Raw genomic sequence first — 15,358 nt, 5'->3', positions numbered from 1 at the left:
ACAGGAAGAATGAGAGGAACATGCTGTTTCTGTCGAGAGGCCTGCAAACCCTCACGTTCCACTTTGTTAGCCGCACACCTGGAGTGTTTAGCTTTATAATCTACAGTGTGTGTGTGTGACATAGAGACTAAAGAAGAGCACACGTCAGTTGAACTGTAAAATACCCCCAGGTGATAACCTGGTTAATATGATCCAATGATTTAACGCAGAAGTGAAACTAAACCCCTGATCACAATCTGCTCTTTCTTGTAGATGAGCGCGAGGCGGTGCAGAAGAAGACCTTCACCAAGTGGGTCAACTCCCACCTAGCCAGAGTGTCCTGCAGGATCACTGACCTCTATATGGACCTGAGGGATGGACGCATGCTCATCAAACTACTGGAGGTCCTCTCTGGGGAGAGACTGGTACGTTGGCCAGTCAGACTGATTTCCCAGTCACACGCAGAGTAATAATTCACCTTTAAAAAATGAATTTCTTATTGTCAAAATGATTTCATTTTGGGATTGCTGTTCCAAACGATTCCTCCATGATTTTACCCTATATGCATACATTCGGCCCATGCATAGCTAATATGCTTCACAGATTTTCTTTTCCAGAGCACACGTACAGTGCATTTGGAAAGTATTCAGACCGCTTTTTCTACATTTTGCTACGTTACAGCCTTATTCTAAAATGTATTAAATAGTTTTTTCCCCCCTCATCAATCTACACACAATACCCAATAATGCTAAAGCTGTTTGCAAATGTATTAACAATGAAACACTGGTATCACTTTTACATAAGTATTCAGACCCTTTTACTCAGTACTTTGTTGAAGCAGCAATTAGAGCCTCGAGTTTTTATTGTCTTGGCTGTGTGTTTAGGGTCGTTGTTGTATTGGCACCCCAGTCTGAGGTCTTGAGCACTCTGGAGCAGGTTTTCATCAAGGATCCCTCTGTACTTTGCTCCGTTCATCATTTAGTCGATCCTGACCAGTCTCCCAGTCCCTGCTGCTGAAAAACATCCCCACAGCATGATGCTGCCACCACCATGCTTCACTGTAGGGATGGTGTTAGGTTTCCTCCAGACGTGACACTTGGCATTCAGGCCAAAGAGTTCATTCTTGGATTCATCAGACCAGAGAATCTTGTTTCTCATGGTCTGAGAGTCCTTTAGGTGGCTTTTGGCAAACTCCAAGCGGGCTGTTGTGTGCCTTTTACTGAAGAGTGGCTTCTGTCTGGCCACTCTATCATAAAGGCCTGATTGGTGGAGTGCTGCAGAGATGAAGAACCTTCCAGAAGAACAACCATCTCCACAGAGAAACTCTAAAGCTCTGTCAGAGTGACCATCGGGTGCTTGGTCACCTCCCTGACCAAGGCCCTTCTCCCCCAATTGCTTAGTTTGGCCGGGCAGCCAGATCTATGAAGAGTCTTGGTGGTTACCAACTTCTTCCATTTAAGAATGATGGAGGCCACTGTGTTCTTGGGAATCTCCAATGCTGYAGAAATGTTTTGGTACCCTTCCCCAGATCGATGCCTCAACACAATTCTGTCTCAGAGCTCTACGGACAATTCCTTCCACCTCATGGCTTGGTTTTTGCTCTGACATGCACTGCCAACTGTGGACCTTATATAGACAGGTGTGTACCTTTCCAAATCATGTCCAATCAATTGAATTTATCACAGGGGGATACCAATCAAGTTGTAGAAACATCTCAAGGATGATAAATGGAATCCAGATGCACCTGAGCTCAATTTTGAGCCTCATAGCAAAGGGTCTGAATATTTAGGTAAGTAAGCTATTTCTGTTTTTAATTCATTTGCAAACATTTCTAAAAACCTGTTTTCACTTTGTCATTGATATTTATTTATTTTATATATTTTATAATCAGGTTGTAACGTCTCAAAATGTGGGGAAAAAATATTCTGAATACTTTCCGAATGCAGTGTATATTTTTCTACTTGAAAGAGTATTTGTAGTCATAATTGTTCCTCATATTGCTCTTATCTGGTTTCTATTAACGGTGCAGCAGTATCTCTCATAACATAGTATGTAGCTATGTTACACACTGTATACATATAACTCCCTCGTCATAACTCCTATCGTCATATCTCACAGATTCAACATTATAAAACCAGGCACACATTCACTGCTCTCTCCACCTCTGGTAAAGAATATATTTAAAGCAGCCCCGGTAAAGGCAAGGTCATGGTATATATGTGGATACTATGGAGAGGCTATGAGTAAGGTTGCAAACCTACCAGTAATTTTCCAAAGTTACCAGAATCTTCAGTAATTTTTGTAATTAACTGAATCTATGGCAGTCTATCATGACTTGGGTCATTTATACTTGAATAACTTTTAAAACCTTCCAAAATATTTAGTTGTACCCCTTTTGACCTCAGATCAGGTTCAATTCGTCAGGGCATGGACTCTACAAGGTGTCGAAAGCGTTCCACAGGGATGCTGGCCAATGTTGACTCCAATGCTGCCGACAGTTGTGTCAAGTTGGCTGGATGTCCTTTGGGTGGTGAACCATACTTGATACATACGGGAAACTGTTGAGCTTGAAAAACCCGGTTCAAGAGAAAATAGCCTAATTATTGAAAAAAGTATCTAATCAACAATGGCATTATTTTGCAACTCTTCCAACTGTTGACTTGTTTAACTGCCACCCGTTTGAGCCAAGTCATTGACAATAAATACATATTCAAATAGTAAAATAAATGTGGGGAAAAAAAGAAGATATTTCATGCTGAAATCCTCATTAAAAAATAACGGTATTCACTTAGTTTATATTTAGGATCAGCTTTGTCATTGTTTATTTTAATTAATTATTTCAGATATTTTAGACGTGATCAGTCGTCCACACAGAGGGCCTGAGATAATTACAGACGCCTATAATAATCTGAAGTACCCGAAAGGGTATTGTGATAAATTACATAAAATCCTTGAAAGATACCAAAGATCTAGTAGTTTACTGGTAAACTTTGAGTAACATATCCTCCCTTTGCAACCCTAGTTGCGAGCAGTTCAGTTCAGTTGAGGACAGAGCAGAGAAGTAGAGAGTTTACACTCTGCTAGAGTTTCAGACTGGGTCACAGATTGGGTTACAGGGATCATGTGGTCTCTCATGGAAACCTCTTGGAGGCTTACACTGAACGATCCATCCAGGCATCTGTTGCTTGAGCAACAACATTTGAAAATGTGATAAATTCATCTTGCCTAGTACAATAGAAATGCTCAAGCAACAGCTGCCTGGGTGGATCGTTCAGTTAACATCTGTGTCTGGTATTTATTTAATGAGGACAATTTTGTACAGATTTTTTCCTAGTTTGTATTGGTAATTGTCTATAATAAAGCGCTGCTCCGCTTTTTTGACATTATCAGCAAAACAAGTCCCACAGGCCCTAGTATTGTTGCACCTGGACTGCTGCTCAGTCATCTGGTCAAGTGCCACAGAGGGACATAAACACATTACAGTTGGCTCAAAACATAGAAGCACGGCTGGCCCTTAAATGTACACAGAGAGCTAACATCAATGACATGCATGTCAATCTCTCCTGGCTCAAAGTAGATGAGAGATTGACTGCATCACTACTTGTCTTTGAGAGAGGTATTGACATGTTGAAAGCACAAAGCTGTCTGTTCAAACTACTAACACACAGCTCGGACAACCATGCATACCCCGCAAGACATGCCACCAGAGGTCGCTTCCATAGTCTGTGTGCTAGACTATGGAAGGCACAGTACTACATTGAGCCATTTATCTGATTTGAAAAAACAGATAAAACGACACCTTATGGAACATCGTGGTTTGTATGTTTTGTATTGTACTTTTTTTTTTTTTATAAATGTAACAGGAACAACGCAGACTGTGAAGAGACGCACGCACACACGCACTCTACACACACGTATATTTTAATATTGTTATATGGTGGTATTATAAACGTTGTGTTGTAGATATGTAGTGCTGTAATGATGTCATGATGTACTATCTTATTGTATTTTTGTTTTGTTTTTGTGATGTGCCTTAATGTGTTTAACCCAGGAAGAGTAGCTACTGCCTTGGCAGGAACTAATGGGGGTCCATAATAAATACAAAATGTGACACAAACAGACATACACATGTATAACCTACATGAACCACAAACACACTGATGCAGACCTAATTATATACATCCAATGCACCAAGCATGTGCGCTAACATGCAGTTACACATACACACACACAGACTGCTTACAATTGAATACTAGATGCCAAGCTAGGTTAGGAGACCTTATGCACGTCTGGAGTTAGATTAAGGCAAAACCAAAACATCAGCACTGTGGTGGTGGTGGTGGCAGCAGCACATGACGTCAGAGGGCAAACTTCACTCTGAGCCAATGAAATGTTCCAGCTTAGCAGCTGTGCTGAAGGAGGGGAGAGAAGCAATTATCACTGCAGATTTACCACAAAAAAAATAGGTTTAGCAAAGTTGGCACTGATGGGTTTTTATTAACTATGTCCCATTTCAGCTCACTCTCCCCTCACCCCTCCCTTCACCACCAGTGGCTTTTGAAAGGCAGCTCTCTGATAGACTCGTCTAGACAGCTCTGGAATCAAAATGCGATTAAGCCTGACTACTGCCCCTACCACATTCAGTAGATCGTGCCAAGATCATGCCCTCCATTGAGGGCATTCAGGGGTCTTTGCTGTGAGAAAGATCTGACCACAGTTTCAACTCACTCACAGTGAATGCAGTCTACTGTGGTCCCTTCAAAATATGAGCACTTCGCTCTGAGATTTGAGCTTCTTTTGACCGCTACTAGGAAATGAGGCAAAAATACTACAACAAAATGAAAGAATTTCAAAAGCCGACTTGCTATGATGGAGTGAAAGGGAAGGCAGAGGAGGAAATTATCAATGAGATCTTTGATATAGAAAGACTGGCGGAGGGGCCTACATGCTGTACAATGGAGTCCAGCAAAATGATCCCAACTCAAGCCAGCCTCCATTTCTCAACTGTTTCAGGAAGCATATGAATGCTGTGTTAGAGTTCACTCCACAGAACACTACATTAAAATGCCAGATGGGTATCTCTCATCTCTCTGATCTGGTGTTATTTGTGTTAGACAGAGGAGATACCCACTGGTGTTCTCCAGCTGTCTCAACAAGGCCAGGCCCTGAGTACTTCCTGGGTCATGACCCCTGGAAAATGGGTTCTAACCCTGGGGAAGCTCTAGATGACCTGTCTCTCTACATATGGCATCACAGGTCTGTCCTTTCAGACGTATCAGAGATCTCAATTCCTCTTGGTCATTTTAGGCTTACTTAGTGTAACACACAAAAATACATGATATATATATATATATATATATACACACACACACACACACACACACACACACACACACACACACACACACACACACACACACACACACACACACACACACTGAAGTCCCATAGATATGTCCTCATATAATGCACATCACTTTGTTCTTGTATAGACATTCTTAAATCTGCCTACCTCAAGGATTAAAGAAGTCTGCTAAGTAGGTCATCAGCCCAGGGAGTCCTGCCTCAAGTCAAAATACACAAAACCAAACCATTTAGATTGTTGGCAGTAGAACGTCAGAGATATGAAGAGTATGAGTGACACTAATGTAATTAGACTGTGCTAGTACAACCTCTGTCCCTCTTTTTTTTCCCTCTGCAGCCCAAGCCCACTAAGGGGCGCATGCGTATCCACTGCCTGGAGAACGTGGACAAGGCCCTGCAGTTCCTCAAGGAGCAGAGGGTCCATCTGGAGAATATGGGCTCCCATGACATTGTCGACGGCAACCACCGCCTCACCCTCGGCCTAATCTGGACCATCATCCTCCGCTTCCAGGTCAGCTGACGACCCAGTACACACACACACACTCTCACTCACTCACTCACTCACTCACTCACTCACTCACTCACGTATCGTGCATGTGCTGATTATAAAGTGAGAGAGCACAGTTGGTAAAGGGATTACATTTGTATAATTTGTAACTAAAAAAATCCTACTTAAATCCATAGTATTGGGTCAATGTCACTCAAACTAAGACAGGAAGTGGGTTGTGTTTGTTTGTTTGTATATCGAAAAAGTGCTGAGGTGGTGTTTATGTGCCTGTCACTCAATGCAGGTGGGTGCACATATTTGTTCTATGTGTGTGTGCCAGCCTAAATGCATATAGATGTTATATCAGTCTCTGTGTATAGTGTCTGTCTCTGTGTATAGTGGTTATATCAGTCTCTGTGTTTAGGGGTTATATCAGTCTCTGTGTATAGTGGTTGTCTGTCTCTGTGTTATAGTGTCTGTCTCTGTGTATAGTGGTTGTCTCAGTCTCTGTGTATAGTGTCAGTCTCTGTGTATAGTGGTTGTCTCAGTCTCTGTGTATAGTGGTTGTCTGTCTCTGTGTATAGTGTCAGTCTCTGTGTATAGTGTCTGTCTCTGTGTATAGTGTCTGTCTCTGTGTTTATTAGTGTCTGTATCTGTGTATAGTGTCTGTCTCTGTATAATGTCTGTCTCTGTGTATAGGGGTTATATCAGTCTCTGTGTATAGTGGTTGTCTGTGTATAGTGTCTGTCTCTGTGTATAGTGGTTGTCTCAGTCTCTGTGTATATGTCAGTCTCTGTGTATAGTGGTTGTCTCAGTCTCTGTGTATAGTGGTGTTCTGTCTCTGTGTATAGTGTCAGTCTCTGTGTATAGTGTCTGTCTCTGTGTATAGTGTCTGTCTCTGTGTATAGTGTCTGGCTCTGTGTATAGTGTCTGTCTCTGTGTATAATGTCTGTCTCTGTGTATAGGGGTTATATCAGTCTCTGTGTATAGTGGTTATATCAGTCTCTGTGTATAGTGGTTATATCAGTCTCTGTGTTTAGGGGTTATCAGTCTCTGTGTATAGTGGTTGTCTGTCTCTGTGTGATAGTGGTTATATCAGTCTCTGTGTATAGTGGTTATATCAGTCTCTGTGTAAAGTGGTTATATCTGTCTCTGTGTATAGTGGTTGTCAGTCTCTGTGTATATGGTTATATCTGTCTCTGTGTATAGTGGTTATATCAGTCTCTGTGTATAGTGGTTATATCAGTCTCTGTGTATAGTGGTTATACAGTCTCTGTGTATAGTGGTTTATATCAGTCTCTGTGTATAGTGGTTCAGTCTCTGTGTATAGTGGTTGTCTGTCTCTGTGTATAGGTGTTGTCTGTCTCTGTGTATAGTGGTAATATCAGTCTCTGTGTATAGTGGTTTATCAGTCTCTGTGTATAGTGGTTATATCTGTCTCTGTGTATAGTGGTTATATCAGTCTCTGTGTATAGTGGTAATATCAGTCTCTGTGTATAGTGGTTATATCAGTCTCTGTGTATAGTGGTTGTCAGTCTCTGTGTATAGTGGTTATATCAGTCTCTTGTGTATAGTGGTATATCTGTCTCTGTGTATAGTGGTTATATCTGTCTCTGTGTATAGTGGTTGTCTGTCTCTGTGTATAGTGGTTGTCTGTCTCTGTGTATAGTGTTATATCAGTCTCTGTGTATAGTGGTAATATCAGTCTCTGTGTATATGTGTAATATCAGTCTCGTGTTATAGTGGTTATATCAGTCTCTGTGTATAGTGGTTATATCAGTCTCTGTGTATAGTGGTTATATCAGTCTCTGTGTATAGTGGTTATATCAGCTCGTGATAGTGTTATATCTGTCTCTGTGTATAGTGGTTGTCTGTCTCTGTGTATAGTGGTGTCTGTCTCTGTGTATAGTGGTTATAACAGTCTCTGTGTATAGTGGTTATATCAGTCTCTGTGTATAGTGGTTGTCTGTCTGTCTCTGTGTTATAGTGTCTGTCTTGCTCTGTGTATAGTGGTTATATCAGTCTCTGTGTATAGTGGTTATATTCAGTCTCTGTGTATAGTGGTTATATCAGTCTCTGTGTATAGTGGTTATATCAGTCTGTGTTTAGTGGTTGTCTGTCTCTGTGTATAGTGGTTGTCTGTCTCTGTGTATAGTGGTTCTATCAGTCTCTGTGTATAGTGGTTTATCAGTCTCTGTGTATAGTGGTTGTCAGTCTCTGTGTATAGTGGTTGTCAGTCTCTGTGTATAGTGGTTATAGTCAGTCTCTGTGTATAGTGGTTATATCAGTCTCTGTGTTATAGGTTATATCAGTCTCTGTGTATAGTGGTTATATCAGTCTCTGTGTTTAGTGGTTGTCTGTCTCTGTGTATAGTGGTTATATATCTGTCTCTGTGTATAGTGGTTATATCAGTCTCTGTGTATAGTGGTTATATCTGTCTCTGTGTATAGTGGTGTTGTCTGTCTCTGTGTATAGTGGTTGTCTGTCTGTCTCTGTGTATAGTGTCTGTTCTCTGTGTATAGTGGTCTGTCTCTGTGTATAGTGGTTATATCTGTCTCTGGTATAGTAGTGTTATATCAGTCTCTGTTATAGTGGTTATATCAGTCTCTGTGTATAGTGGTTATATCAGTCTCTGTATATAGTGGTTTATATCAGTCTCTGTGTATAGTGGTGTCTGTCTGTCTCTGTGTATAGTGTCTGTCTCTGTGTATAGTGTCTGTCTCTGTGTATAGTGGTTATATCAGTCTCTGTGTATAGGGGTTATATCAGTCGCTGTGTCCTGATGATGGCTGGCGTTGTTTGACCATTTTGTTATGTTGGGGTATGTGCTTCTCAGATCCAGGACATCAGAGTGGAGACGGAGGACAACAAGGAGAAGAAGTCTGCTAAAGATGCCCTGCTACTGTGGTGCCAGATGAAGACTGCAGGGTGAGTGACCACAACACCAGCAGCAGCACCACCACCGCAGCACCACTACAGCATCACCACAGCACCAACAGCTTGAGGCATACTCTACTATAGCACACAGCAGAATAATCCAACACATTATGGTCAACAGACTGTGATCTAAAATATCAACAACATCAAGGGTATATGTGACAACATATATAGGAACATTCTGGCCTAGCCCAGTATACACTGGGTGTACAAAACATTAGGAACACTTTCCTAATATAGAGTTTCACCACCGTTTGCTCTCAGAACAGCCTCAATTCGTCAGGGCATGGACTACAAGGTGTCAAAAGCGTTCCACAGGGATGCTGGCCCATGTTGACTCCAATGCTTCCCATACTTGTGTCAAGTTGGCTGGCTGTTGTTTGGGTGGTGGACCATTCTTGATACACACAGGAAACTGTTGAGTGTGGAAAACCCAGCAGCGTTGCACTTCTTGGCACACTCAAACCCATGCGCCTGGCACCTACTACCGTACCCCGTTCAAAGGCACTTAAATCTCACCCTTTGAATGGCACTCAGACATTCCTTGTCTCAATTGTCTCAAGGCTTAAAAATCATTATTTCACCTGTCTCCTCTCCTTCATCTACACTGATTGAAGTGGATGTGATCCATTTTCAGGCTGTAACACAACAACATGTAGAATAAGTCGAGGCGTATGAATACTTTCTGAAGGCCCTGTATATAGGTATGTCACAGCAGTCTCAGGAATCACATGGCCTTGAGAGAAACGCCTAGCATCAGTGATATTTCGCAATCAATGCTGTGTTTAACACAAATGATTTGACTGAAGAGGATCTGTAGAGGAACACAGGGTGGACAGCAGAACCGATGAAATCCCAGCGAGGGTGTCACATCAGACATCACAGCCTACATGTCAGACTGTTTAGAACAGCAGCATGAACAGCCCTGGGCTACATGATTTGATAAGTCAATTCACTCATCAACAAAGCCAACACTGCTATAGCCCAGCTTCAAATAGAAAAATCACCTTAGTTAAACAAATGTTTAATAAAGAAAGGCATTGTGTTTAGAGTCAGAAGCGGGACATTTCTTTATTAACCATCTGTTTCACTGAAGAGGGAATCAGAGGCTGGAGATTTGATGTAAATATTACATATTCTTCAAAAGTCGCAACAAATTGCCACCTAAGATTTATCTTGACTGAGAGATTTTCTTTTAGTAAGACATAGGTCTATACACGAATAACTTTCACCTTCCTAATCTTGAGTTGCACCCCTTTTGCCCTCTGAACAGCCTCAATTCATTGGGGCATGGACTCTACTAGGAGTCTAAAGCATTTCATTGGGATTCTGGCCCTTGGTTAACTCCAATGCTTCCCCCAGTTGTGTCAAGTTGGCTGGATGTCCTTTGGGTGGTGGATCATTCTTGATACACACGGGAGCTGTTGAGCGTGAAAAACCCAGCAGTGGTGCAGTTCTTGACATAAACTGGTGCGCCTGGCACCTACTGCCATACCCCGTTCAAAGGCACTTAAATATTTTGTCTTGCCTATTCACTCTCTGCATGGCACACATACACTATCCATGTTTCAATTATCTAAAAGCTTAAACATCCTTCTTTAACCTGTCTCCTTCCCTTCATTTACACTGATAGAAGTAGATTTAACAAGTGACATCAATAAAGGATCATAGCTTTCACCTGGATTCACCTGGTCAGTCTGTCATGGAATGAGCAAGTGTTCTTAATGTTTTGTACACTCAGTGTATGTTTTTGTATCTGTTTTCCAGATATCCCAACGTGAACATTCACAACTTCAGCACCAGCTGGAGAGATGGCATGGCCTTCAACGCCATCCTCCACAAACACAGACCTGACCTGATAGACTTTGACAAGCTGAAGAAGTCCAACGCACACCACAACCTGCAGAATGCCTTCAATCTGGCAGAGCAACACCTGGGTATCCACAAGCTACTGGACGTAGAGGGTTAGTACAGAGTACACACATCCAAACAAACACACACACACACACACGCAATACATGCACACACACAGACATACTTAACTTGCATTACACACTTAGAATATAGTCATCGGTGCATGACTCTGAACTGTTGTACATAATCATGGAACACCATACCCTGGTGGAAAACAACATACAGTTTACAGAACAGTGAGGAGGAGAAGGCTGCTTACACTTCTGTAACATACTGTGCTCTATCCCTGTCTCTCATGCACCTGTCAGTGTTTTATACCATTATGACAGTACATGAATACTCACGCATTTTCGCCTGACCTAATTTATGCTCTTACAGTATGCCTGTATGAATACATGACAACTTGAAAACTGTTACTACTGTATAGCGCTTGCAGAAACCACTTCATGAGTAGTTTGAGAGGTTGTTACTTCTGGGTCTTACTTTAATGTAGTTCACAGGGTAGCTGACAGCCCCATTATGGGGACAAGTACAAACAGAAAGGCACATTCACTGCTAGAGCTTGTCCTTTTCCAGTGTGACAGAGTAATGGCTGTCTTAAATGCCCAGTGCAGACGTTTTTATCTCAATATCAAATCCTTTCTGGGTAACAATTAACTACCTTACTGTGATTTGTTTTTAATAAAACAATAAAGTACTCCATAACTACATCCCACCCAAAGGAAGACATTTCAGGCAGTCTTTTCAAACACCTCTTACATATATCTAAATCACGTTTTTGACTGCACATGGCCTTTAAATATTTTATAAGAGGTGGTTTTGAGATCTCAGCATGTCTCAGAGGCCTGCAGTGAGGGGAACAAAGACTGAGGCGTGAGAACACTCCTGTGTATTGTTCTGACGGAAAATAGCCCTTCCAACCACCTCCCTCCTAAACATGGCTCCTAAATCAAATAAATGCAATTATTCTCAGCCGAGCAGCACGGAAGCCAAACCCTCTGTTGATGTCTGAAGATTAAGGAAACATGGAAGAGTCAAAGCTGTTTTTGTCTAACTCTTAGTGTGTGTATGTGTGTACAGATATCAGCGTGGACCACCCGGATGAGAAGTCCGTCATCACCTATGTTGTGACCTACTACCACTACTTCTCCAAAATGAAGGCTCTGAAGGTGGAGGGAAAACGTATTGGGAAGGTGAGGGGTCAGAGTTCATATGTCCCCAATCTGAATCACGAGTACAAAGTCTCATATCCCGTACTTCTCCAAGTACACTCATTCCCTTAGATCAGTGGTTCCCAAACTTTTTATAGTCCCGTACCCCTTCAAATATTCAACTTCCAGCTGCGTACCCCCTCTAGCACCAGGGTCAGCGAACTCTCAAATGTTGTTTTTTGCCACCATTGTAAGCCTGCCACACACACACACAGACACACACACTATACAATACATTTATTAAACATAAGAATGAGTGTGAGTTTTTGTCAGAACCCGGCTCGTGGGAAGTGACAAAGAGCCCTTAAAGGACCAGGGCACAAATAATAATTAATAAGTTTGCTCTTTATTTAGCCATCTTACATATAAAACTTTATTTGTTAATCGAAAATTGTGAATAACTCACCACAGGTTAATGAGAAGGGTGTGCTTGAAAGGATGCACATTACTCTGCAATGTTGGGTTATATTGGAGAGTCTCAGTCTTAAACCGTTTTCCACACAGTCTGTGCCTGTATTTAGTTTCATGCTAGTGAGGGCCGAGAATCCACTCTCACATAGGTACGTGGTTGCAAAGGGCATCAGTGTCTTAACAGCGCGATTTGTCAAGGCCGGATACTCTGAGCGCAGCCAAATCCAGAAATCTGGCAGTGGCTTCTGATTAAATTCAGTTTTCACAGAACTGTTTGTTGCAATTTCGATGAGGCTCTCTTGTTCAGATATCGGTAAGTGAACTGGAGGCAGGGCATGAAAGGGATAACGAATCCAGTTGTTTGTGTCATCCATTTTGGGAAAGTACCTGCGTAATTGCTCACCCAACTCACTCAGGTGCTTCGCTATATCACATTTGACATTGTCCATAAGGTTGAGTTAATTTGCACACAAAATATCATACAATGATGGAAAGACCTGTGTCTTGTTCTTGTTAATGCAGACAGAGAAGAGCTCCAACTTCTTAATCAYAGCTTCAATTTTGTCCCGCACATTGAGTATAGTTGTGGAGAGTCCCTGTAATCCTAGATTCAGATCATTCAGGTGAGAAAAAACATCACCCAGATAGGCCAGTCGTGTGAGAAACTCGTCTTCATGCAAGCGGTCAGACAAGTGAAAGATATGATCAGTAAAGAAAATGTTAAGCTCGTCTCTCAATTAAAAAAAACGTGTCAATACTTTGCCCCTTGATAACCAGCGCACTTCTGTATGTTGTAAAAGCGTTACATGGTCGCTGCCCATATCATTGCATAGTGCCGAAAATCCACGAGAGTTCAGGGGCCTTGCTTTAACCAAGCTACGTTTGGCTACATACGGACCGTTAGTGGAATTCCAGCGAGAGAGTAACGGTAAATGTGATTGGATGTTAATTAYTTGACTAGGCTACCTGTATTTGACATTGTGTTGTTATTTCGCTGAACACTAGATGCTTTCATTTTATTTTTGGCAGTGAAACGAGGCTACTCAGGCGAAGAAAAAAATWAACTTCACCCAAATGTATAGCCCAGTTGAAAAATATAAATGTACTGTTTGTAAATGTGAAGAGTTTGGAAATGCCTGCCTTAGATACTCAAAGCATATTTCCCACAGTAGCTGTAATCAGTATACAATGCATGTACTCTTCTACTGATTCACCACCTTCATCTCCCAGGTGCTGGACAATGCCATTGAGACAGATAACATGATTCAGAAATATGAGAGTCTGGCCTCTGACCTCCTGGAATGGATTGAACAGACCATCATCATCCTCAACAACCGCAAGTTTGCCAACTCCTTAGTGGGGGTGCAGCAACAGCTTCAGGCCTTCAACACCTACCGTACCGTGGARAAGCCCCCCAAGTGAGACACACGCACACACACACACTTAAATGCACATGCCCAAACACATCAGATTTCAAATATTGTCTTCCACTATGTCCTCCACCTACCTCCCAAATTTCCCACACGCTTCATACCATCAGCTTGACTTGGAATTTATTGTAATATTACAGTATCTGTTCCCAGAATTGACTCACCATGGACATAACTGAAACAATCAGGGATTTTATATGTGTAGCCCTTATTACTTGTCTACACTTGTATCAGATTCATAGCTGGAATTTCACCGTGTGAACTAATGCCTCTTGGTTCTGAGAAGTAACTTCAAAGAAAAGACAAACCCACACACTCCTCTTGCTAGTATCACTTTTTTATATTCAAGCTTCGTGTTGGCCTCTTAGCCTGCAGGTTGATGTTTCTTGTCTTGGATCTTGTCTTGGAGGCAGCACTGAGTGATTTCTGCTAGATGAGGAAGGTGCAGCGATCGGTTAGCTGCTCAGATAGCAGATGTTTAAAGTTGGTGAGGGAAATAAAAGTCTCCAACTTCAGCGATTTTTGCAATTCGTTCCAGTCACAGGCAGCAGAGAACTGGAAGGAAAGGCGGCCAAATGAGGTGTTGGCTTTTGGGATGATCAGTGAGATATACCTGCTGGAGCGCGTGCTACGGGTGGGTGTTGTTATCGTGACCAGTGAACTGAGATAAGGCGGAGCTTTACCTAGCATTGACTTATAGATGACCTGGAGCCAGTGGGTCTGGCGGCGAATATGTAGCGAGGGCCAGCCGACTAGAGCATACAGGTCGCAGTGGTGGGTGGTATAAGGTGTTTTAGTAACAAAACGGATGGCACTATGATAAACTCCATCTAGTTTGCTAAGTAGAGTATTGGAAGCTATTTTGTAGATGACATCGCCGAAGTCGAGGATCGGTAGGATAGTCAGTTTTACTAGGGTGAGTTTGGCGGCGTGAGTGAAGGAGGCTTTGTTGCGAAATAGAAAGCAGATTCTTGGATTGGAGATGTTTAATATGAGTCTGGAAGGAGAGTTTRCAGTCTAGCCAGACACCTAGGCATTTATAGATGTCCGCATATTCTAGGTCGGAACCGTCCAGGGTGGTGATGCTAGTCGGGCGTGCGGGTGCAGGCAGCGAACGGTTGAAAAGCATGCATTTGGTTTTACTAGCGTTTAAGAGCAGTTGGAGGCCACGGAAGGAGTGTTGTATGGCATTGAAGCTCGTTTGGAGGTTAGATAGCACAGTGTCCAAGGAAGGGCCAGAAGTATACAGAATGGTGTCGTCTGCGTAGAGGTGGATCAGGGAATCGCCCGCAGCAAGAGCAACATCATTGATATATAGAGCTACAGGATGCACATTTCTGTTTGAAAAAGCTAGCCTTTGCTTTCCCTGACTGACTGCGTGTATTGGTTCCTGACTTCCCTGAACAGTTGCATATCGCGGGGACTATTCGATGCTATTGCAGTCCGCCACAGGATGTTTTTGTGCTGGTCGAGGGCAGTCAGGTCTGGAGTGAACCAAGGGCTATATCTGTTCTTAGTTCTGCATTTTTTTAACAGGGCATGCTTATCTAAGATTGTGAGGAAGTTACTTTTAAAGAATGACCAGTCATCCTCAACTGACGGGATGAGGTCAATATCCTTCCAGG

General features: G+C 42.3%; 1 protein-coding gene across 4 annotated transcripts in view; it reads left to right on the top strand.

Annotated features, from left to right (window-relative positions):
• Positions 1-15,358, top strand: part of LOC111951877 (spectrin beta chain, non-erythrocytic 1) — a 134,318-nt gene that overhangs the window by 73,346 nt on the left and 45,614 nt on the right. For all 4 annotated transcript variants that reach the window (XM_023970175.2, XM_023970174.2, XM_023970176.2 and 1 more), the window contains 6 exons: positions 253-404; positions 5,681-5,854; positions 8,667-8,758; positions 10,535-10,731; positions 11,762-11,874; positions 13,534-13,721. In XM_023970175.2, the coding sequence (XP_023825943.1) occupies positions 253-404; positions 5,681-5,854; positions 8,667-8,758; positions 10,535-10,731; positions 11,762-11,874; positions 13,534-13,721 (916 nt within the window). The remainder of the gene's footprint in view (positions 1-252; positions 405-5,680; positions 5,855-8,666; positions 8,759-10,534; positions 10,732-11,761; positions 11,875-13,533; positions 13,722-15,358) is intronic.

The sequence above is a fragment of the Salvelinus sp. IW2-2015 genome, linkage group LG25 (assembly GCF_002910315.2).
Source record: "Salvelinus sp. IW2-2015 linkage group LG25, ASM291031v2, whole genome shotgun sequence".
Lineage (NCBI taxonomy): Eukaryota > Metazoa > Chordata > Actinopteri > Salmoniformes > Salmonidae > Salvelinus > Salvelinus sp. IW2-2015.
The sequence above is the reverse complement of the archived record's forward strand: the minus strand, read 5'-3'. Positions and strand labels throughout refer to the sequence as shown.